Source organism: Ranitomeya imitator, chromosome 3 (assembly GCF_032444005.1).
Source record: "Ranitomeya imitator isolate aRanImi1 chromosome 3, aRanImi1.pri, whole genome shotgun sequence".
Lineage (NCBI taxonomy): Eukaryota > Metazoa > Chordata > Amphibia > Anura > Dendrobatidae > Ranitomeya > Ranitomeya imitator.
In genome coordinates this window covers 24,124,257-24,149,164 of record NC_091284.1, presented here as the reverse complement: position 1 = coordinate 24,149,164, position 24,908 = coordinate 24,124,257, and the positions used below count along the sequence as shown (strand labels likewise).

General features: G+C 44.5%; 1 protein-coding gene across 1 annotated transcript in view; it reads left to right on the top strand.

Moving 5' to 3' along the window:
- Positions 1 to 940: 940 nt before the first annotated feature.
- The window catches only part of ARHGAP31 (Rho GTPase activating protein 31), a 230,986-nt gene continuing 207,018 nt past the window's right edge, over positions 941 to 24,908 (top strand). Inside the window, exon 1 of the mRNA XM_069760572.1 lies at positions 941 to 1,183. Within this exon, the coding sequence (XP_069616673.1) occupies positions 1,093 to 1,183 (91 nt within the window). The 5' untranslated portion in view covers positions 941 to 1,092. The remainder of the gene's footprint in view (positions 1,184 to 24,908) is intronic.

Sequence of the window (24,908 nt, the reverse complement as noted above, 5' to 3'; positions counted from 1 at the left end):
TCTGCGACTCTCTGACTATTTTACTGCTGTGATTTCCGCATGCAACATACTTTGAAATGTATTTAGTCAAAAACGTAATTTTTTTGCTTTATCTCTCGGCAGTTGCGTTATCAGTGATCACATGTTTTGAGTTGTGATATGAATCACGACCCATCGCGGCCCGAGTGTCAAGAAAACCCCAACCCTTTTGAGTTTTTGGTATAGATTTGAGCACAAGTTGTATGCGCCTTGATTGCAATTTGGCTTTAAAATAGTCGCATGATTGTTTTTGTCATCATGCGACCAGAATGCAGGCGCAACGCCTTAAAGTGACAGCTCCCCAATAACCCATATCAGTGTCCCAGAGCCTCCAGCGCCTCCTCTGCTGGGATGGCCCTTCCCCTGACAAGTTCTGGGCTGGGAGGAAGTTGCTGGAAGTTGGGAGCTGGATAACAAATTTCCTTCAAGCACAATCCTTGCTGTCCCGTTATCTGGTGGTGCATGTCAGGACTACTCTCCCTCCCTCCCCCCCTGTCATACCACCACATCCCCCCCACCCCTCACACACACACACTGCCAAAAAAACAAGCAACCCCCCCTCCTTCTCGTTCCTCATTTCCTTAACAGCATTTCCTGAGCTGGATAACCCAGTGATTTGTAAGAAAAGGAGGAAGGAAAAAAAAAAAAGAAGACAGATAGGTCAAAAAGAGTCATTTACAGCCTGTGGGACTGGTCATGGTGCACCTTGGAGTGCAAGCTCCTGTGACTTTCTGCTGAGCCTGGCACAGTCCTGCAGAGGTGGCCACTGTGCCCTGGAGCCAGATGCCAAGGTGCCACCACCCAGGATGTGATCCCTCTGTCCATCCCAATCTCAGCCTGCAGATCTCCAGTGTCCATCCCTCCTCCTCCTCCTCCTCCTCCTCCCCACCCTGGGGTGACAGCTGATCTCCTGTCCAGAGCTGCTGGGATCTTCATGGAGTGACTTGGGACCTCCCTAATGTTGGCTGGCTGAGCTCGCCCTGGGCTCCCTCACCCCTCTCATCGCTCCTTTATCTGGACATTACTTTGGTTTGCACTGGGAGGGGTAGAGGGGGCTCCTCTCTGGACCAACTCATGAAGAACAAGGGAGCCAAGACGAAGATCAAAAGGAAAGGAGCCTTTGGATGTGACCTGACTGAGCACCTGGAGACCTCTGGGCAGGATGGTAAGTGCCCCCCTCCTCCTGGCTGCCCACCTAAGGGTGGGCACCCTCCTCTGTATCACTGCATGATAGGATCCTGGGAATGATGCAACTGCGAGGCGCGGGCACGGAGGGGTTAACGGACATCTGATTTGAATTAACGGCAAAAAAAGGAGAAACTGTTACAAGTTCCACAAAATGTATCAATAGAACGTTAACCCTGTGCGCGCCGCAGGCGGAGGTGACAGCACCTGGAGGCTGGGTTAACACTCTCACTGCCAGGAATCAGTATCAATGCTGGGAAGGGGTGAAGGAGAAGAAGCATACCCTGTAAGTTATAAAGGCAATATATAGGAAGGGCTTGGATTAACCCACTGCCTGCCAGGGAGCTCCATATCAAGTGAATAGATGGCATTATACCCATGGAGGTGGCATTAACTCGCTGATTGCCGGGAAGCTGCATAGTTCATAGACTTCTAAGTATCTATGGGGAAAGGGGTAACTTGCAGTTTTATAACCCTAGAGTTAACTCATTGACTGCTAGGATGGTGCATGACCTATGTATATATGTATAGTGTGTCAGGGATCATCCTCTTGGGTCTTGAATTTCCACTACTTTTATATCATTAACCCCTTATCTCCAATATATTAAGAATTTGGTAAATGTATGATGTCATCCTATGGCCCTGGCTACACTGCGACTTTTAGTAGCGCTACTGATTTGATTTTTAACTATTTCGCTAAAGCCGTATTCCAAAGCAATACACTAAAAGTTGTACGTAACAGGGAGGGCTGCAGCCGCCACTTAACAGTTCAAATCAAGAGTAGCGCTACATAAATTTGAAGTGCCCACCATGAGCTTTTGGTGACTTTCTTATGTTGCGTATTTTCGAAAAAAAAAGGCAAGTAACCTATTTTACTTAAATGGGTGCAGAAAATCTGCAGCCCAAAAATGCACTAAAGTTCATCGCCTTAAAGGCATTTTAGATTTGTATGAACGACTGACCTAGCAAAGAAATGGTTAATGAAAAGATTCTCGAATAATAATAGTAATAATAAAAAGAATAATAATTAACCCCTCTTGCACAGACTTGCACTTTATAAAGCAGGACAGGAGTAATACGATTATTCAGCCTAATCTGGGGTCGCAGTGCTTGGGTTGTGTTGGTGGGGTGCACTTTTATTTGATAAGGCATCTTCATAAGTGGCCAGTGTCCATTAACACAAAGCAATTGCCTTTTAAGCGTTTGTTATCAATATTGCTCCATTATACAGGCGTGACTATGGGGGGTGCAGTTGCAGTTGTGCCCTGGAGTCTATGGGGGCACAACATGTTCCTCTGGCCAAAGTGAGAAGACCACTATTAAACAAAACAAAACAAAAAAAAAGACTTAGAAAGTATTATTGGAGATTTTGTATTGAAGTTACGCCGTTGCTTTCTAATATCTGTGTGTAAATTTCAATGACATTTCTTCATTTCCTTTTGTATGGATCGTTCGCGATCGTGCGGATAATCACATTCTAAATTGGCTAAAAAGGGTTAATCCGAATGTTACTCCCTGTACTTGCCCTGAAGAGTCATTCTATTAACATCCTGTATGGATTAATAAGAAATGACACAAGCGAGACGATCATCAGCCATCATGGTGTGTCACGCTTACACTCTCTGTGCTGCTGGGAGGCATTGGAGGAAACCTGACATCAGAGTAGCTGCTCACTGTGGGTTCACATTTCCTCATTTTGATGTCATGTCTGTTTTCTAACCATATTGTTAATTCTTAAAGTGACAGTATGACAATTTCCAACACCTGGCGAAGTGTCTTCATTGGGATCCTGTGTCCTGTTCTTCCCCCTTAAGGGCCGATGTTTTCAGATAGACGATAATTACAGCTCTGGTAATTGTATGCGATTGATAATTACAGTGTGTGCGTCTGCGCTGCTCATACGTGGCTGTGACAGAGCAATGGGGACTGTGCTGTAGAAAAGAGATGGTCCTGTCCTCCTCCTGTGTCCTCCTCCTGTATCCTCCTCCGCCCCGATCTTAGGGCTTTTAAAATATGGCCCATAAAGAGGAGTTGTACAAAGCGATCTTTCAATTCCAGCTCCCACTATTCTCTTATTTTGGGCTGATCAAATCTTTACACCCCTAAAGTTCTACAACGTTCTACTTTGTTTCACCTGTGTCACGTGGACACGTTCCGAAGGCTATGTTCACACTTTGCGGATTTTGCTGCGGATCCGCAGCGGATTTGACCGCTGCGGATCCGCAGCAGTTTCCCATGAGTTTACAGTACAATGTAAACCTATGGAAAACAAAAAACGTTGTGCACATGCTGCGGAAAAAAAACGCGCGGAAACGCAGCGGATTACATTCCGCAGCATGTCACTTCACCTGCTCCAATAGGAAACTGCAGATGAAAATCCGCAGAAAAAAACGCAGTAAAAACCGCAACGGGTTTTCACTGCGGATTTTGGAATTCTGCTGCGGAAAAATCCGCAGAGGAATCCGCAAAGTGTGAACATAGCCTTCTGGTTTTTTTCAGCCTGTGAATAGAAATAGCAATGATCACGTTCACTGACAGCAAGCAGAGATCTTGCAGATGGTGAGGAAATGCTGAGACTATATGGCTATGTGCACACTTTGCGGATTTGACCGCTGCGGATCCGCAGCAGTTTCCCATGAGTTTACAGTACAATGTAAACCTATGGGAAACAAAAAACGCTGTGCATATGCTGCGGAAAAAAAACGCGCGGAAACGCAGCGGATTACATTCCGCAGCACGTCACTACTTTTCTGCGGATTTTCACCTGCTCCAATAGGAAAATGCAGATGAAAATCCGCATAAGAAACCGCAGTAAAAACCGCGATAAATCCGCAGTAAAAACCGCGACGGGTTTTCACTGCGGATTTTGGAATTCCGCTGCGGAAAATTCCGCAGTGGAATCCGCAAAGTGTGCGCATAGCCTATATGTCAACGATGAGTTTTTGGTGACGCATATTTAAAAAAAAAATACAAATAACTTCTCTTACTTAATGGATGCAGAAAATCTGCAACATCAAAAAAACTCATTGTGGGAACGAAGCCTTAGAAAATGTTACAAGTTCTCATTGATGCAGCGCATGAAGCGGCTGCCTTCACCCAGTTTTTGGCTACTGGATATTGAAGCTTCCGGTGAGAATATTTTCATATATTATTAATAAGATGAAGTATAAATGCCATTAAGCTGAACACCTCAATCAAGATCTTATCATTTACTGTGGATGAAAGCTGTGGATTCACTGAGGCTTCATTGCCGGTTTCCCCATGATCGCGGGTTATCCTAGGAACCAATCACAAGCCAGCTTTTATTTTGGTAGCCCAGATCGTAGAAAAAAATAAAGTTGTAAATGATTCAGAGACCCAGTGTCCTTGTGATAAGACTGAACTATCTGATTGCAGGGCAGGAAGTGTTGTCATGGGACAGGGTTAATGTGGCCCTTGGAGGACAGTGTCAAAGTGGGCACCTCCTCACTTGCTTTTTTCTCTTCGCCTTCCATCAGCCGTAATTTTTTTTTTTATTTGATTTTTATGTCAAAAGAGCTATATAATTTATTTCTGCACAATTTGGAGCTTTATTTGTTAACATTTTGGGGTCCGTACGGCTTTCTGATCTTATTATTACACATTTTTGGGGGGATGCAGATTGACCGTAAACAGCAATTTTGCTGGCATCCTGAATGCCACTTATGATTACTAGCCCCAACGACTTAATGACCTGGCATTTAAGTGCCGGCCGAGGAAGTTCGCAGGGCCCTGGTCTGGCTGCTTCGGAGAACCAGGGGTACCAGAGAAGATGCCGGACTGGGGTAGGGTGAATATTGGTGGCCCTTTTCGTAAAGTGGCTTTACTGGTGGATTTGCCTTAGTTTTTGTGGCTGCTCCGCCGCTGGCGTCTTACCAGGGTCAGCTGCCCGAAGGATGAATACGAAAGTTCATGGTTTTTAAGGCAAAAGAAGTAAAAAAAAAAAAAAGGGAACATGTGAGGAGCAATGTCACTTTAAAGGGAAGCGACCGTGTTTGTAAAAAATTAATAAATCAGTGTAATGTAGCATAACATGCTGTTCTAACCAAGTTTTGAATGCATTTGAAACATTTTGTGTGTTATAGGAGTTTAAAGGTGGCACTGGGGGCTGACATCTTGCTTTCACAGTAGCAGCACGACACTATCAGTGTCATAATACGGCACCCCATGGTCATAGGAGATAACAGATGGACTCGGACCCTATCTATTGTAATAGAACTGTCACCGCTGTGAACTGGGCATGCCTCTGTGGGCTGCACAATTCACAGTAGTGGGAGTGTTCTGCTGCCATATTCGTGGAGCCCTCGGATCTGCTAACATAAGCAGTACTGCTTCCAGCAGAACAGATCCTAGATTGATAGCCCATGGGAGTAAAATGCAGGATAGCAAAGACATCAAGGAGAAACAGTGCACCATTAGCATTATTGGAACAGGAGCTGTCAGCTGCTCAGCAGGAGCTGTCATTCATCCCTCAGTAAGATAAGAAGGAGCTGCAGGTCTGCAGTGAATGGCCAGGCATTGTGGAGGGGGGTGAGAGAATCACGTAATCTGGGTGAGAGAGACTGATGGGAGAGAGAGACAGTAACTGCTGGTGATAGCAGATCACAGGGCAGTCGCCCACAAAATGGCACTGCCCTGTGATGCTGCTCTTCATTCTGCCCCTAGGGATACTAGACCACCCAAAAGGGGAGGGAAACGGTGATGTCAGCAGTTACTGCCCCAATTTTCCAGCTAACAGTAAAGCTGGTAAGTCTCACTATAGCTGTTTGAGGTCTAAAACGGAAAATGCTCCCCCTAGTGGTAAATATATATTTGTAAGAAAATATATTATATTTTTCATATAGAAATGTTTGCAAACAGTGCAAGCATTGTACTGACATTTTAATTACTATTTTAAGCTTAATTTCACAAAAAAACAAACTACAAGAAAACTAGTGGCACCTTCCCTTAAGGGTATGTTTCCACGGTCAGGAAACGCTGCGTTTTTGACGCAGCGTTGAGCCGCAGCGTCAAACACGCAGCGTCCAGATGTTACAGCATAGTGGAGGGGATTTCATGAAATCCCGTCTCCACTATGCATTAAAAGACGCATGCGGCATACCCGCGGAAACGCACATGCAGCATGTCCTTGCATTGCAGAAACAACGCAAGGACAACGCAGGTGACCTGCCAGTGACCTCAGGTGCAGATTTGGTCAGGATTTTACCTGCATAAATTCCTGACCAAATCCTGATGCAATCCTGAACGTGGACACATACCCTTAACATTGCTGTGCATTACGCTCACTTTTTGCAGTGGTTTTGCGGTGCTTTTTCAGGCAGCTTCCAGGCGGAATCCATGTGCACATACGCTCAGAATATGTTTTATTTTTAGGAGGATTTTGATTTTCTCCAATATCTACATCACAAAGGTCTTCATCTATGCCTGGAATCCTTATCCAATTCATTTCAATAGAAAAATCACTTTGCTTTACGTACATCGAATTCAACAAGGTTTCGGGAATTAATGTGGGGGATGAAAAAAAGGAAGGACAAAAAGGAACGACATGTCACTTCTCCCTTGTGGAATCTGCTCCAAACGTGACACTGTCAAGACAAAAGGCAGCAAAACCCAGAGTGGAAAAAAAGCTTCAGAAAACTTCTTCAAAACTGCTTCAGGAAAATAAAAAAAATCTCAGAATTTCCCTCCCCTTCTCAAATAACAGCTACATTTTATGCACTGGATTGTTTATAACTTTTTCCACCTCCAAAAAAAAACTTCATGTGAACACACCCTTAGGGTCAGATATGCAGCAGAGTTTCCATCTGGATATTAAAGGATGAAGATATTATTACATATTACAGTATAAATACTGTGGTTAAGATTGTAGCAAATCTCATCCAAACGCTGCGGAGAAAATTTGCAGCAAAAATTGATGGGTGCTGCGAATTTCAAGTCCCCATCATGTCGATTTTATGCTGTGGATTTTTGATAGTGAAAATCTTGCAGTTTTTACATCATGACCTCTGATTTTTTTTCGGGTATGCTCACACTGAGTATTTTTTTTACTGCAGTCAAAATGTTTTCCAGTGGAAGCCACTTCAAGGAATCCTTCTTTGGGGAGTTTTTCGTTTAATGAAGCAGTTTTGAAGAGTTTTTTTTCAGCGTTTTGGAGCAATGTTCACACAGTTTTTCTATTGGTTTTCAGAGCAGTAACTGAATGAAACATCTCAAAATCCTTCTCTAAATCTCCAAACTCCAGAAAAACTTAGAGGTTCTGCTCATTTTAACTGCAAAAACTCAGAAAGGAAAAAAAAACTATTTCATGTGTACAAAGCCTTAGGTTATATGCACACGGAGACTTTTTGCTGAGTTTTCAGAACAGAAACTGAACAAAACCTCCCACGTTTTTTTAGGGACTTTCATTTTTTGAGGAGGATTTGATAGTTTCTGCTCCGTCGCCATGAACACACAATGTCTTTTTCAGGCGTTTATGCCACGGAAACTGCGGGAAAAACCTATCAAAAAGCGTTCAGAAGAATGAACATATGTATGCATATGAAAATATGACTTTTTGTGCACATGATCAGGCTTTTGTTATTTCTTTTAACCATTACAGTCATGAATATGCGGCTCCACCTCCCATAGGGGTGGAGCTGTATATTCATGACTGTAATCAGCAGCACCACGTGACCGCTCATACAGGAGAAGCTGCGGCCAGGACAGGACACTGCGAGGGAGCCAGGTGAGTATTTTAATAACAGCGAGCGGGCGGGCGCACAGGGCGTGGGAGGGGGGTGGGGACAGGGATCTTTATTTTAAACACGAGAAACAAAAAAAAAAGGATTTTTCATATCTTCTCTACAGCAAACGCTGCTGCAGAGAAGATATGAATCGCGGCTTCAGCACCAGATGCAGGGGACAGCGCTTATCTCTAGCGCTGTCTCCTGCACGGTGCGTGTGGTACCCAGGCGGCACACGTGTGCCACACTGATGTGCCACAGAAACGCACAGGCACACGGACACGGATAATTCCGGTACCGATTTTTCCGGTACCGGAATTATCTGGACGTGTGGGACTGCCTTCAAGGAGGCTCACAAGGAAATGGACAGCATGTGCCTTACATATGAGTGAATGAGCAAAGGGGCTGAAGACTTATGACCATGTGATATTTCAGTTTTTCTTTTCTATTAAATTTGCAAAAATTTCTATATTTCTGTTTTTTTTTCAGTCAAGATGGGGTGCAGAGTGTGCATTAATGAGCAAACATTAACTTTTTGAATTTACCAAAGGGCTGCAATGAAACAAAGAGTTAAAAATTTAAAGGGGTCTGAATACTTTCCGTACCTACTCTACCTTTCTACACTAATAGAAGATATAGCAGAACGATGCTGTGAAAATGAGGGTAAAACCGCTGGGGAAGCAGCAAAAGTTTATTTTTTTTGTTGTTGCACATGCGTACGCTGCTATTCAAAGAAAGTGCAACATTTCACAGGCGAAAAAGTTTTCAATCGCTCTTGAGCAGAAACTGCAAAACTTGAAAACTTGGAGGCTCTGCTCATTTTGTGAAGCATTGGGCGAGTTTCCTTTCAGCTTCGGATTAGGCTATATTCACACGTTGCGTTTTTGCTGTGTTTTTTTTTTAAATGCAAATTTTAAGCTGTTTACTGTAGCTGCAAAGTTAGATTTCAGAAATTTCATGTGCGCACATTGGTTTTATTTTCCTGACTGATTTGGAAAACTGCTGTGTTTTTGCAAACTGCAGCATGTCCATTCTTTCAGCGTATTTGTAGTGGGGTTTTTTTTTCACCCATGGGAAATATTGGGCAAGCGCATAAACTAAGCAACAAATGCCGTTACCCGTTTTTGTCTCCATTTTTTGTGCAAAAACCTAAGGAAGCTAAATCATGTTTTTTGAGGAGACACTAAACTTGATCAACATGTACAAAAGACAATAAAAGTGCAGCAAAAAAAAAAAAAAAACACAGAAAAACCTGCTTTTTGTAAGTAGCTTCTTTACTGCCACAAGAGCAGCAAAAATGCAATGTATGAAGATAGCGAAGGTTTTTGCTCCAAAAACTCCTCCAATAACTCTGTGTGCACACAGCCCTAGAGGGTTTTTTTGTGTGTTTTTTGCAGCCTTTTGATTGGATGCTGCCTTGTTTGGGGCCTTTTCTGCCAGGAGCCGCATCAGAGAAGTGACAGGCTGAAATCACACATGCAGTTTTTTGGAAATCTAAGGGGAGGCCTTCTCCTTCCCGCTGGATCCACTTCTGGCTTTGTGTGCCCTCAGTCCTATAGTAGTAGCGGTAGCCGGTCATCAGAGCTGTATGATGTTTTCTCACATATCACTTGTCCGTATTCTACACTAGTGTGACCCCGGCCTTATAGTAGTAGTAGCAGTAGCCGGTCATCACGCAGCAGCCCACACAGAGCTGTATGATGTTTTCTCACATATCACTTGTCCGTATTCTACACTAGTGTGACCTCGGCCTTATAGTAGTAGCAGTAGCCGGTCATCACGCAGCGCCCCACACAGAGCTGTATGATGTTTTCTCACATATCACTCGTCTGTATTCTACGCTAGTGTGACCCCGGCCTTATAGTAGTAGTAGCGGTAGCCAGTCATCACGCAGCGCCCCACACAGAGCTGTATGATGTTTTCTCACATATCACTCGTCTGTATTCTACACAAGTGTGACCCCGGCCTTATAGTAGTAGCGGTAGCCGGTCATCACGCAGCGCCCCACACAGAGCTGTATGATGTTTTCTCACATATCACTCATCCATATTCTACGCTAGTGTGACCCCGGCCTTATAGTAGTAGTAGCGGTAGCCGGTCATCACGCAGCGCCCCACACAGAGCTGTATGATGTTTTCTCACATATCACGCATCCGTATTCTACGCTAGTGTGACCCCGGCCTTATAGTAGTAGCGGTAGCCGGTCATCACGCAGCGCCCCACACAGAGCTGTATGATGTTTTCTCACATATCACTCGTCTGCATTCTACACTAGTGTGACCCCGGCCTTATAGTAGTAGTAGCGGTAGCCGGTCATCACGCAGCGCCCCACAGAGCTGTATGATGTTTTCTCACATATCACTCGTCTGTATTCTACGCTAGTGTGACCCCGGCCTTATAGTAGTAGTAGCGGTAGCCGTCATCACGCAGCGCCCCACACAGAGCTGTATGATGTTTTCTCACATATCACTCGTCTGTATTCTACACTAGTGTGACCCCGGCCTTATAGTAGTAGTAGCAGTAGCCGGTCATCACGCAGCGCCCCACAGAGAGCTGTATGATGTTTTCTCACATATCACGCATCCGTATTCTACGCTAGTGTGAACCCGGCCTTATAGTAGTAGCGGTAGCCGGTCATCACGCAGCAGCCCACACAGAGCTGTATGATGTTTTCTCACATATCACGCATCCGTATTCTACGCTAGTGTGAACCCGGCCTTATAGTAGTAGCGGTAGCCGGTCATCACGCAGCGCCCCACACAGAGCTGTATGATGTTTTCTCACATATCACTCGTCTGTATTCTACACAAGTGTGACCCCGGCCTTATAGTAGTAGCGGTAGCCGGTCATCACGCAGCGCCCCACACAGAGCTGTATGATGTTTTCTCACATATCACTCATCCATATTCTACGCTAGTGTGACCCCGGCCTTATAGCAGTAGTAGCGGTAGCCGGTCATCACGCAGCGCCCCACAGAGAGCTGTATGATGTTTTCTCACATATCACTCATCCATATTCTACGCTAGTGTGACCCCGGCCTTATAGCAGTAGTAGCGGTAGCCGGTCATCACGCAGCGCCCCACACAGAGCTGTATGATGTTTTCTCACATATCACTCATCCATATTCTACGCTAGTGTGACCCCGGCCTTATAGCAGTAGTAGCGGTAGCCGGTCATCACGCAGCAGCCCACACAGAGCTGTATGATGTTTTCTCACATATCACGCATCCGTATTCTACGCTAGTGTGACCCCGGCCTTATAGTAGTAGCGGTAGCCGGTCATCACGCAGCGCCCCACACAGAGCTGTATGATGTTTTCTCACATATCACTTGTCCGTATTCTACACAAGTGTGACCCCGGCCTTATAGCAGTAGTAGCGGTAGCCGGTCATCACGCAGCGCCCCACACAGAGCTGTATGATGTTTTCTCACATATCACTCGTCTGCATTCTACGCTAGTGTGACCCCGGCCTTATAGTAGTAGCGGTAGCCGGTCATCACGCAGCGCCCCACACAGAGCTGTATGATGTTTTCTCACATATCACTCGTCTGTATTCTACACTAGTGTGACCCCGGCCTTATAGTAGTAGCGGTAGCCGGTCATCACGCAGCGCCCCACACAGAGCTGTATGATGTTTTCTCACATATCACTCATCCATATTCTACGCTAGTGTGACCCCGGCCTTATAGTAGTAGTAGCAGTAGCCGGTCATCACGCAGCGCCCCACAGAGAGCTGTATGATGTTTTCTCACATATCACGCATCCGTATTCTACGCTAGTGTGACCCCGGCCTTATAGTAGTAGTAGCGGTAGCCGGTCATCACGCAGCGCCCCACAGAGAGCTGTATGATGTTTTCTCACATATCACTCGTCCTTATTCTACGCTAGTGTGACCTCGGCCTTATAGTAGTAGCGGTAGCCGGTCATCACGCAGCGCCCCACACAGAGCTGTATGATGTTTTCTCACATATCACTCGTCCTTATTCTACGCTAGTGTGACCTCGGCCTTATAGTAGTAGCGGTAGCCGGTCATCACGCAGCGCCCCACACAGAGCTGTATGATGTTTTCTCACATATCACTCGTCTGTATTCTACACTAGTGTGACCCCGGCCTTATAGTAGTAGCGGTAGCCGGTCATCACGCAGCGCCCCACACAGAGCTGTATGATGTTTTCTCACATATCACTCGTCTGTATTCTACACTAGTGTGACCTCGGCCTTATAGTAGTAGCGGTAGCCGGTCATCACGCAGCGCCCCACACAGAGCTGTATGATGTTTTCTCACATATCACTCGTCTGCATTCTACGCTAGTGTGACCCCGGCCTTATAGTAGTAGTAGCCGGTCATCACGCAGCCACCACAGAGCTGTATGATGTTTTCTCACATATCACTCGTCTGCATTCTACGCTAGTGACCCCGGCCTTATAGTAGTAGCGGTAGCCGGTCATCACGCAGCGCCCCACACAGAGCTGTATGATGTTTTCTCACATATCACTCGTCTGCATTCTACGCTAGTGTGACCCCGGCCTTATAGTAGTAGTAGCCGGTCATCACGCAGCGCCCCACAGAGCTGTATGATGTTTTCTCACATATCACTCGTCTGCATTCTACGCTAGTGTGACCCCGGCCTTATAGTAGTAGTAGTGGTAGCCGGTCATCACGCAGCACCCCACACAGAGCTGTATGATGTTTTCTCACATATCACTCGTCCGTATTCTACACTAGTGTGACCCCGGCCTTATAGTAGTAGCGGTAGCCGGTCATCACGCAGCGCCCCACACAGAGCTGTATGATGTTTTCTCACATATCACTCGTCTGTATTCTACACTAGTGTGACCTCGGCCTTATAGTAGTAGCGGTAGCCGGTCATCACGCAGCGCCCCACACAGAGCTGTATGATGTTTTCTCACATATCACTCGTCTGCATTCTACGCTAGTGTGACCCCGGCCTTATAGTAGTAATAGCGGTAGCCGGTCATCACGCAGCGCCCCACACAGAGCTGTATGATGTTTTCTCACATATCACTCGTCCGTATTCTACACTAGTGTGATCCCAGCCTTATAGTAGTAATAGCGGTAGCCGGTCATCACGCAGCGCCCCACACAGAGCTGAATGATGTTTTCTCACATATCACTCGTCTGTATTCTACACTAGTGTGACCCCGGCCTTATAGTAGTAGTGGTAGCCGGTCATCACGCAGCGCCCCACACAGAGCTGTATGATGTTTTCTCACATATCACTCGTCCGTATTCTACGCTGGTGTGACCCCGGCCTTATAGTAGTAGCGGTAGCCAGTCATCACGCAGCGCCCCACACAGAGCTGAATGATGTTTTCTCACATATCACTCGTCTGTATTCTACACTAGTGTGACCCCGGCCTTATAGTAGTAGCGGTAGCCGGTCATCACGCAGCAGCCCACACAGAGCTGTATGATGTTTTCTCACATATCACTCGTCCGTATTCTACGCTAGTGTGACCCCGGCCTTATAGTAGTAGCGGTAGCCGGTCATCACGCAGCGCCCCACACAGAGCTGTATGATGTTTTCTCACATATCACGCGTCTGTATTCTACGCTAGTGTGACCCCGGCCTTATAGTAGCGGTAGCCGGTCATCACACAGCGCCCCACACAGAGCTGTATGATGTTTTCTCACATATCACTCGTCCGTATTCTACACTAGTGTGATCCCGGCCTTATAGTAGTAGTAGCGGTAGCCGGTCATCACGCAGCGCCCCACACAGAGCTGTATGATGTTTTCTCACATCACTCGTCCGTATTCTACACTAGTGTGATCCCGGCCTTACAGTAGTAGTAGCGGTAGCCGGTCATCACGCAGCAGCCCACACAGAGCTGTATGATGTTTTCTCACATATCACTCACAAACCAGGGATTCAAGCTTCAGGAGGCTAATTTGCATATTCCAGGTGCCTTCTGGGAGAAGCGAAGTCTCCCTAAGCTAGAAGATCGTTGGGTACAGCCGGGACCAGCTGCTTCGAAAGCATCACCAAACCAGGGATTCAAGCTTCAGGAGGCTAATTTGCATATTCCAGGTGCCTTCTGGGAGAAGCGAAGTCTCCCTAAGCTAGAAGATCGTTGGGTACAGCCGGGACCAGCTGCTTCGAAAGCATCACAAAACCAGGGATTCAAGCTTCAGGAGGCTAATTTGCATATTCCAGGTGCCTTCTGGGAGAAGCGAAGTCTCCCTAAGCTAGAAGATCGTTGGGTACAGCCGGGACCAGCTGCTTCGAAAGCATCACCAAACCAGGGATTCAAGCTTCAGGAGGCTAATTTGCATATAATTTTTGCCTGTAGGACATTATTGCAAGAGAGCTTGGCTGAGTAGATTACACAAGAAGGAAAACACACAGCAAGTCAGCAGGATCTAGGAGCAACATGGCAGATGTGACAACCTACATGGTGAGCTGCAGCATGTGCTACATGTTCACAGATCGACCAGAAGAAGAATCCAATTTCACCTGTCAGAAGTGTAGACTAGTGGCCCTTTTAGAAGAAAAGGTGCGGGGTCTGGAAGAAAGAATAGCAACTTTGAAACTCATCAAAGAGAATGAAGACTTTCTAGACAGAACAGAAGCATCTCTACTGGTCACAGAAGGTGAAAAAAGTGTCAGAGAACCTCCAAAAGCAGATGAGTGGAAGCATGTGACCAAAAGAAGCAAGAAGACCATGGAGAAATCACCAACCACACAACTGAAGAACCGATATCAAATCTTTGTAGAGGATGAAGATGGCACACCTAAGAATGAAGCAATACCAGCAAGCAAAAAAGAAAAGGGCACACAGCAACAAGTGACAGCAAAAAGTACAGCCAAGAAGCAACGAAGAGTGGTGGTGGTGGGAGACTCACTACTGAGAGGCACAGAAGCAGCCATCTGCAGACCGGACATAACTGCAAGAGAAGTATGCTGCCTTCCAGGTGCGATGATCAAGGATGTGACCGATAGGATACCAAAGCTCTTCAGCTCCAAGGACGTCCACCCATTTCTTCTGATACATGTTGGCACCAATGACACGGCAAGGAAGGACCTACCGACAATCTGCAAGGACTTTGAAGAGTTGGGGAAGAAAGTAAAGGAACTGGATGCACAGGTAGTTTTTTCTTCTATCCTTCCAGTAGACGGGCATGGCACCAGGAGATGGAACAGGATCCTTGATGCAAACAACTGGCTAAGACGATGGTGCAGACAACAAGGATTCGGATTCCTGGACCACGGTGTGAATTACTGGTATGATGGACTCCTCGCCAGAGACGGACTACACCTCAACAAACCTGGGAAACACACATTCGCCAGAAGACTCGCTACACTTATCAGGAGGGCGTTAAACTAGAAGAAGAGGGGACGGGAAGAAAAACATTAGACTCGAACAAAGACGACCCAGGAAAACATACTCTGAAGGGAGGTAAGAACATTTCTAAAACAATCCACAGTGAGGAGATTGGAACAAAACAAAATCCTCTAAACTGCATGCTCGCAAACGCCAGAAGCCTGACAAACAAGATGGAAGAACTAGAAGCAGAAATATCTACAGGTAACTTTGACATAGTGGGAATAACCGAGACATGGTTAGATGAAAGCTATGACTGGGCAGTCAACTTACAGGGTTACAGTCTGTTTAGAAAGGATCGTAAAAATCGGAGAGGAGGAGGGGTTTGTCTCTATGTAAAGTCTTGTCTAAAGTCCACTTTAAGGGAGGATATTAGCGAAGGGAATGAGGATGTCGAGTCCATATGGGTTGAAATTCATGGAGGGAAAAATGGTAACAAAATTCTCATTGGGGTCTGTTACAAACCCCCAAATATAACAGAAAGCATGGAAAGTCTACTTCTAAAGCAGATAGATGAAGCTGCAACCCATAATGAGGTCCTGGTTATGGGGGACTTTAACTACCCGGATATTAACTGGGAAACAGAAACCTGTGAAACCCATAAAGGCAACAGGTTTCTGCTAATAACCAAGAAAAATTATCTTTCACAATTGGTGCAGAATCCAACCAGAGGAGCAGCACTTTTAGACCTAATACTATCTAATAGACCTGACAGAATAACAAATCTGCAGGTGGTCGGGCATTTAGGAAATAGCGACCACAATATTGTGCAGTTTCACCTGTCTTTCACTAGGGGGACTTGTCAGGGAGTCACAAAAACATTGAACTTTAGGAAGGCAAAGTTTGAACAGCTTAGAGATGCCCTTAATCTGGTAGACTGGGACAATATCCTCAGAAATAAGAATACAGATAATAAATGGGAAATGTTTAAGAACATCCTAAATAGGCAGTGTAAGCGGTTTATACCTTGTGGGAATAAAAGGACTAGAAATAGGAAAAACCCAATGTGGCTAAACAAAGAAGTAAGACAGGCAATTAACAGTAAAAAGAAAGCATTTGCACTACTAAAGCAGGATGGCACCATTGAAGCTCTAAAAAACTATAGGGAGAAAAATACTTTATCTAAAAAACTAATTAAAGCTGCCAAAAAGGAAACAGAGAAGCACATTGCTAAGGAGAGTAAAACTAATCCCAAACTGTTCTTCAACTATATCAATAGTAAAAGAATAAAAACTGAAAATGTAGGCCCCTTAAAAAATAGTGAGGAAAGAATGGTTGTAGATGACGAGGAAAAAGCTAACATATTAAACACCTTCTTCTCCACGGTATTCACGGTGGAAAATGAAATGCTAGGTGAAATCCCAAGAAACAATGAAAACCCTATATTAAGGGTCACCAATCTAACCCAAGAAGAGGTGCGAAACCGGCTAAATAAGATTAAAATAGATAAATCTCCGGGTCCGGATGGCATACACCCACGAGTACTAAGAGAACTAAGTAATGTAATAGATAAACCATTATTTCTTATTTTTAGTGACTCTATAGCGACAGGGTCTGTTCCGCAGGACTGGCGCATAGCAAATGTGGTGCCAATATTCAAAAAGGGCTCTAAAAGTGAACCTGGAAATTATAGGCCAGTAAGTCTAACCTCTATTGTTGGTAAAATATTTGAAGGGTTTCTGAGGGATGTTATTCTGGATTATCTCAATGAGAATAACTGTTTAACTCCATATCAGCATGGGTTTATGAGAAATCGCTCCTGTCAAACCAATCTAATCAGTTTTTATGAAGAGGTAAGCTATAGGCTGGACTACGGTGAGTCATTGGACGTGGTATATCTCGATTTTTCCAAAGCGTTTGATACCGTGCCGCACAAGAGGTTGGTACACAAAATGAGAATGCTTGGTCTGGGGGAAAATGTGTGTAAATGGGTTAGTAACTGGCTTAGTGATAGAAAGCAGAGGGTGGTTATAAATGGTATAGTCTCTAACTGGGTCGCTGTGACCAGTGGGGTACCGCAGGGGTCAGTATTGGGACCTGTTCTCTTCAACATATTCATTAATGATCTGGTAAAAGGTTTACATAGTAAAATATCGATATTTGCAGATGATACAAAACTATGTAAAGCAGTTAATACAAGAGAAGATAGTATTCTGCTACAGATGGATCTGGATAAGTTGGAAACTTGGGCTGAAAGGTGGCAGATGAGGTTTAACAATGATAAATGTAAGGTTATACACATGGGAAGAGGGAATCAATATCACCATTACACACTGAACGGGAAACCACTGGGTAAATCTGACAGGGAGAAGGACTTGGGGATCCTAGTTAATGATAAACTTACCTGGAGCAGCCAGTGTCAGGCAGCAGCTGCCAAGGCAAACAGGATCATGGGGTGCATTAAAAGAGGTCTGGATACACATGATGAGAGCATTATACTGCCTCTGTACAAATCCCTAGTTAGACCGCACATGGAGTACTGTGTCCAGTTTTGGGCACCGGTGCTCAGGAAGGATATAATGGAACTAGAGAGAGTACAAAGGAGGGCAACAAAATTAATAAAGGGGATGGGAGAACTACAATACCCAGATAGATTAGCGAAATTAGGATTATTTAGTCTAGAAAAAAGACGACTGAGGGGCGATCTAATAACCATGTATAAGTATATAAGGGGACAATACAAATATCTCGCTGAGGATCTGTTTATACCAAGGAAGGTGACGGGCACAAGGGGGCATTCTTTGCGTCTGGAGGAGAGAAGGTTTTTCCACCAACATAGAAGAGGATTCTTTACTGTTAGGGCAGTGAGAATCTGGAATTGCTTGCCTGAGGAGGTGGTGATGGCGAACTCAGTCGAGGGGTTCAAGAGAGGCCTGGATGTCTTCCTGGAGCAGAACAATATTGTATCATACAATTATTAGGTTCTGTAGAAGGACGTAGATCTGGGGATTTATTATGATGGAATATAGGCTGAACTGGATGGACAAATGTCTTTTTTCGGCCTTACTAACTATGTTACTATGTTACTATGTTACTCGTCCGTATTCTATGCTAGTGTGACCCCGGCCTTATAGTAGTAGTAATAGCGGTAGCCGGTCATCACGCAGCGCCCCACACAGAGCTGTATGATGTTTTCTCACATATCACTCGTCTGTATTCTACACTAGTGTGATCCCGGCCTTATAGTAGTAGTAGCGGTAGCCGGTCATCACGCAGCGCCCCACACAGAGCTGTATGATGTTTTCTCACATATCACTCGTCCGTATTCTACACTAGTGTGACCCCGGCCTTATAGTAGTAGCGGTAGCCGGTCATCACGCAGCGCCCCACACAGAGCTGTATGATGTTTTCTCACATATCACTCGTCCGTATTCTACACTAGTGTGACCCCGGCCTTATAGTAGTAGCGGTAGCCGGTCATCACGCAGCGCCCCACACAGAGCTGTATGATGTTTTCTCACATATCACTCGTCCGTATTCTACACTAGTGTGACCCCGGCCTTATAGTAGTAGCGGTAGCCGGTCATCACGCAGTGGCCCACACAGAGCTGTATGATGTTTTCTCACATATCACTCGTCCGTATTCTACACTAGTGTGATCCCGGCCTTATAGTAGTAGCGGTAGCCGGTCATCACGCAGCGCCCCACACAGAGCTGTATGATGTTTTTGCTTATTTTGACTCTGCCCTGCTTTGCTGATGACAGGACTGTGCTGGTCCCTCCGCTAGATGCAGGAATTTGGGGTAATGATTCCCACATGGGTTAGGAATGGCAGGAGTACCGCCAGGCGGGAGGAATGCTGGTGGCTCCATCTGTTTCCCACCTGCCCCTTCTCCGCAGAGTGGCCGCCATTCCTGCTCGCCTTCCATCAGCAGGCAGCATAGAGAGGCCTCTGTTCTGGGACGGGCCGGGTCTCTGATCAGCCGCCAAGCAGAGTGCGTGCCTGCGCCTTTAACGCTTCCTTCATTTCTTTCACATGTCTCTGTAGACACGTGTGTGTGTGCCGCAACACGTCCCAGTCATTCACCGCCGCCATTAATCCTCTAACATAAACTATGTCTATCCCTCCAGATCACTGGAATGATAGAAATACTTCAGCCATCGTCAGTCTCAGTCTGGAAAAGCTGGGTGACAACTATCATCTTATTTAAAGGGGGTTGTTGTTTTGATTTTTCAGCCGGGATTCTTGGATATAAATTACCTGGGATCATTTACTTTATTGTCATAGACACGAAGTAATTAAATTTGGGATAGATTAATAAAACCGTCTAAAATTAAAATGTCGCAACCAATCACAGAGCAGCTTTCATTTCTCCAGAGCAGTCTTAAGAAATGAAAGCTGAGCTCTGATTGGTCGCCATGGGCAACAGTTTTCACAAATGATGACTAGTGTGGGGAATTTATAAAACGGTCTCCAAGAAAATGTCTGACACCCATAGCAACCAATCACGGCACAGCTTTCATGTCTTATTCTGCTCTTAAAATATGAAAGCTGTTCTGTGATTGGTTGCTATGAGTAACAGTTTAATATATCTCCTTTATGAAAAATGTTGCCCATAACTGCCAATCAAAGCTCAGCTCTCACTTTCTAAACTGCTCTGGTAAAATGAAAGCAGCACTGTGATTGGTTGCTACGGACAATAAAGAAAGTTTCCATGGATTTCTAAGAATACGTCGCTCCCACTGTATTAAGCGGTCATAAAACAGAGCCCTGTATAATAACGTGTCGATTGTAGTTAGTGTCATTATTAACAGTTTATAAAAAGTTATCACACCTAATAAATGATGTTGCAGCGCCAGAAAGTAAACTCTATCCAGCCATGCGATATAATCAGCGACATTATATGCCAGCGGCCCCAACATACGGTAACAGTGGACGTCAGAAAGCCCGACGCCACATAAATGGCGCCAATAATCAGACCTCACAACTATGGAAGAACAGAGAGAGGGGACAGGTGATGCGTCGTGCCCCAATCCATGCCCATCTACCATTTCTTTCTCCCCTGACAGGAGGAGTTGTCAGAGGGACGCTGGTAGTGAGGGACATTCAGCAGACGCCCGAGACTGCAGGGCGTAGACCCAAATCCGGGACAGTCCATTGTATCCGGGGGACTCTGGACGGGAGGCCACAAATCCCTTACCTTCCGATGTCCCCGGCGCGGGTTTTGATCACCCAGGGCCGATGCGACATCATCTGTGTGTCCTGCTCATCTCTAGTTAGGATCTATGGATTATTTTTCGTTCCTTCATTCACAGTCGGAGACGCCAGAACTTTCTCTTCTTTATGGAGCTTCCGACATCCATCGTCTGGTGTCTATAAGGCCGTGTTCACACGGTGCAGAAATACTGTGGAGTTTTTTGTTTGTTTTTTTTTGCAGGATCCACACCAGACTACTCTAAAACAATGTTCTCTCCCTTATTTGATGCATTTTTGGTGCAGATGTTAAGTCGCTTTTTTATGTGTTTTTTTATAGTTCAGGAAAGTTTTGATTCTGCACATGTAAAAAACTGCAGATACTTTTTTTCTGTGTTTTTTTTAGACTCCACATGGAAGACAAGAAAGAAAAAAAAAAAGCACCAAAACCGCAGAGTTCAGCAGCGTCTTTAGGCTATGTGCACACGTTGCGGATTTGCCTCTGGAATTTTTTTTGCGGATTCTGCATCTCTTGGCAGAAAACGGAGGTGCGGATTTGATGCGTTTTTTTTTATGCGGAGTTTGTGCGGATTTACTGCAGATTTTGTGCGCATTTCTTGCGTTTTTTACCCCTGCGGATTTCTTTAATGGAATGGGTACAAAAACGCTGCAGATCCGCACAAATAAATGACATGCTCCTTCTTTTGAGCCGCAGCGTTTTCCGCACCATTAGCACAGCAATTTTTTTTTCATTGTTTTACATTGTACTGTAAATTACTTGCGGATCTTCAGCATTTCTGTTTGGAAAAAAACGCTGCGGATCCGCAACGTGTGCACATAGCCTTAGACCACAAGTTTTTACATTTTTTTTATGGGTTTACTAGAGAACTATAAATTACCCCATTTTTTAAATTTTATTTACTGATCCCTGTAAATAATCTTATCGTTGTGTTGTGCAGGTTGTTACGATTACAGGGACACTAAATATGTCCTTGTTATTTGCTGATTAGTGATGTTTATTATTTTTGTTTCTTTTTAAAAACGCATTAGAAATGTTAATTTGCTTGAGTTTTTCATTATTATTTTTTAGTAATTTTATAGGATGAAAAAAATCTCTTATTCTGCCTTGAGAATACAAATACATAGAAATCCATTGTGGTATACAGTGTACCTCTATAGCTCTGTATAATCTGCCTATGGAGTCAGAGCCTGCAGTACAGATCAAGTATACAATATTCTCCTGGTAACATCATCAGAGCTTGTGTCTCAGTAGCTTAGGTTAATGCCTGTAATGTTAATTTTTTGGGGGGTTCAAGACCCGGTAGACTCACAAAAATAGAGAAAATGATATTTTTGTAATTACTGTTTATTTTTACTATTTTTATTGAAACAAAAAAAAAAACCTTTTTCTTCACCTCAGCGTACAGGGACCATAGAAATCCATTGTTATATATACAATATATTTCTATGGACATGTATAATTTGCTCCCATGTCCATTGCCTGCAGTAGAGGTCAAGATTACCACATTCTCCTATCTAGATCATTATAAGCTGTGGCTCATTGGTAGAGCTGCAACTTGTGGTCTTGGAGATGCGAGTTGATCACAGGCTAAGAAGTAGTGAATATACAGTGGGGCAAAAAAGTATTTAGTCAGTCAGCAATAGTGCAAGTTCCACCACTTAAAAAGATGAGAGGCGTCTGTAATTTACATCATAGGTAGACCTCAACTATGGGAGACAAACTGAGAAAAAAAAATCCAGAAAATCACATTGTCTGTTTTTTTAACATTTTATTTGCATATTATGGTGGAAAATAAGTATTTGGTCAGAAACAAAATTTCATCTCAATACTTTGTAATATATCATAATATATCCTTTGTTGGTAATGACAGAGGTCAAACGTTTTCTGTAAGTCTTCACAAGGTTGCCACACACTGTTGTTGGTATGTTGGCCCATTCCTCCAGGCAGATCTCCTCTAGAGCAGTGATGTTTTTGGCTTTTCGCTTGGCAACACGGACTTTCAACTCCCTCCAAAGGTTTTCTATAGGGTTGAGATCTGGAGACTGGCTAGGCCACTCCAGGACCTTGAAATGCTTCTTACGAAGCCACTCCTTCGTTGCCCTGGCGGTGTGCTTTGGATCATTGTCATGTTGAAAGACCCAGCCACGTTTCATCTTCAAAGCCCTTGCTGATGGAAGGAGGTTTGCACTCAAAATCTCACGATACATGGCCCCATTCATTCTTTCATGTTTCCACCACCATGCTTTACAGTAGGTATGGTGTTTGATGGATGCAACTCGGTATTCTTTTTCCTCCAAACACGACAAGTTGTGATTCTACCAAACAGTTCCAGTTTGGTTTCATCAGACCATAGGACATTCTCCCAAAACTCCTCTGGATCATCCAAATGCTCTCTAGCAAACTTCAGACGGGCCCAGACATGTACTGGCTTAAGCAGTAGGACACGTCTGGCACTGCAGGATCTGAGTCCATGGTGGCATAGTGTGTTACTTATGGTAGGCCTTGTTACATTGGTCCCAGCTCTCTGCAGTTCATTCACTAGGTCCCCCCGCGTGGTTCTGGGATTTTTGCTCACCGTTCTTGTGATCATTCTGACCCCACGGGGTGGGATTTTGCGTGGAGCCCCAGATCGAGGGAGATTATCAGTGGTCTTGTATGTCTTCCATTTTCTAATTATTGCTCCCACTGTTGATTTCTTCACTCCAAGCTGGTTGGCTATTGCAGATTCAGTCTTTCCAGCCTGGTGCAGGGTTACAATTTTGTTTCTGGTGTCCTTTGACAGCTCTTTGGTCTTCACCATAGTGGAGTTTGGAGTCAGACTGTTTGAGGGTGTGCACAGGTGTCTTTTTATACTGATAACAAGTTTAAACAGGTGCCATTACTACAGGTAATGAGTGGAGGAAAGAGGAGACTCTTAAAGAAGAAGTTACAGGTCTGTGAGAACCAGAAGTCTTGATTGTTTGTTTCTGACCAAATACTTATTTTCTACCATAATATGCAAATAAAATGTTAAAAAAACAGACAATGTGATTTTCTGGATTTTTTTTCTCAGTTTGTCTCACCATAGTTGAGGTCTACCTATGATGTAAATTACAGACGCCTCTCATCTTTTTAAGTGGTGGAACTTGCACTATTGCTGACTGACTAAATACTTTTTTGCCCCACTGTATAATTTAATTTATGCATTGAGCAGAGAGGTGTCCCAGCCCCCGAGGAAGAGGAGCTATGGAGCAATGAAGACGCGGAAGAGAGGTAAGTATCAGAAGCTGGGACAAAAGCTCCGACGTGTCCTGACGAGACGTGGGACTGGGCCCTCCAAATAAGACAGTCCCGATGAATCCAGGAAGGTTGGGAGCTATGTCAACAATAGTGCTGACATAAATTTGGGGGTCTTTAGAGTCCTCTCATGAATACTGCCATCCATAATTAGTGCAATCGGGGGTGCCTTAGGGCTCAGTCACATGTCCAATTTTTCCATATGAGAAAAATGGACCAATTATTCTGATCAGGCCACGTTCACACTTTCAGTATTTGGTCAGTATTTTACATCCGGACATCGAGGTCCGTAGTCCGACTGTGAACGTCGCTCATGTGATGTCAGCTTTAGGCATCATTCAGAAATCAGTGTATGGTCAGTGAGTCCTAAGCGTTTTTCATGGATAAATAAATTACAAAGCTTCGCCTCTTCTGCCATGCCGTGTGCTCTTCGTGTTTTTCACGGTCCTATAGACTTGCATTTGCCCTTTTCCTTTGTGCTGTACCTGTAATTACCGGAAGTCAAGGCAAGGAAAACTTCACGACCTGTAGAACATAAAGTCTGTTCAACCTTAGGTGGTAGAATGCCTGTAAGTCAACATCCTACCCTTTAACACTCCTTGCAACATATCCACATTTTTATTTCTTTATGGCAGAGAGCTAATTTGCAAACTTTTTTCCCCACAGGACATTGTCGATAAGACGCTATACATAGTTGATCTACTTAAAGGGAATCTATCAGTGGGATCAACCCATCTTAAGATGATTATATGGACATGTAGGTAAAAGGAAGCTGAATTAAATGATACCTTCATATCTGCCTGTCTTATCCATGAGAAATCCACATTTTTCTTATATGCAAATGAGCTGTTAAGATCTATGGACTTGAATCTGCCTCCAAAGCTTATTTCTAATGTAAAGGGGCGTTACCAGTGTGAGACATGTAGATCAAGAGAAAAGACTGTCAGTGATTACATGTCTCACATTGGTAACTCCCTCTTTCATTCATTTATAAGCTTTAGAGGTCGAACTCTCAGGGCGATCTATGGCCGACCCATAGATCTTAACAACTCATTTACATATTAAGAAAGCCATGGATTTCTTGGGAATGAGATATCAAATCGCAGACATCAAGGTACAATTTTGTTCAACTTTTCCATGACCTACATTTCCCTATAGACTGTTTAGGGGGGTTGACCCTGCTAA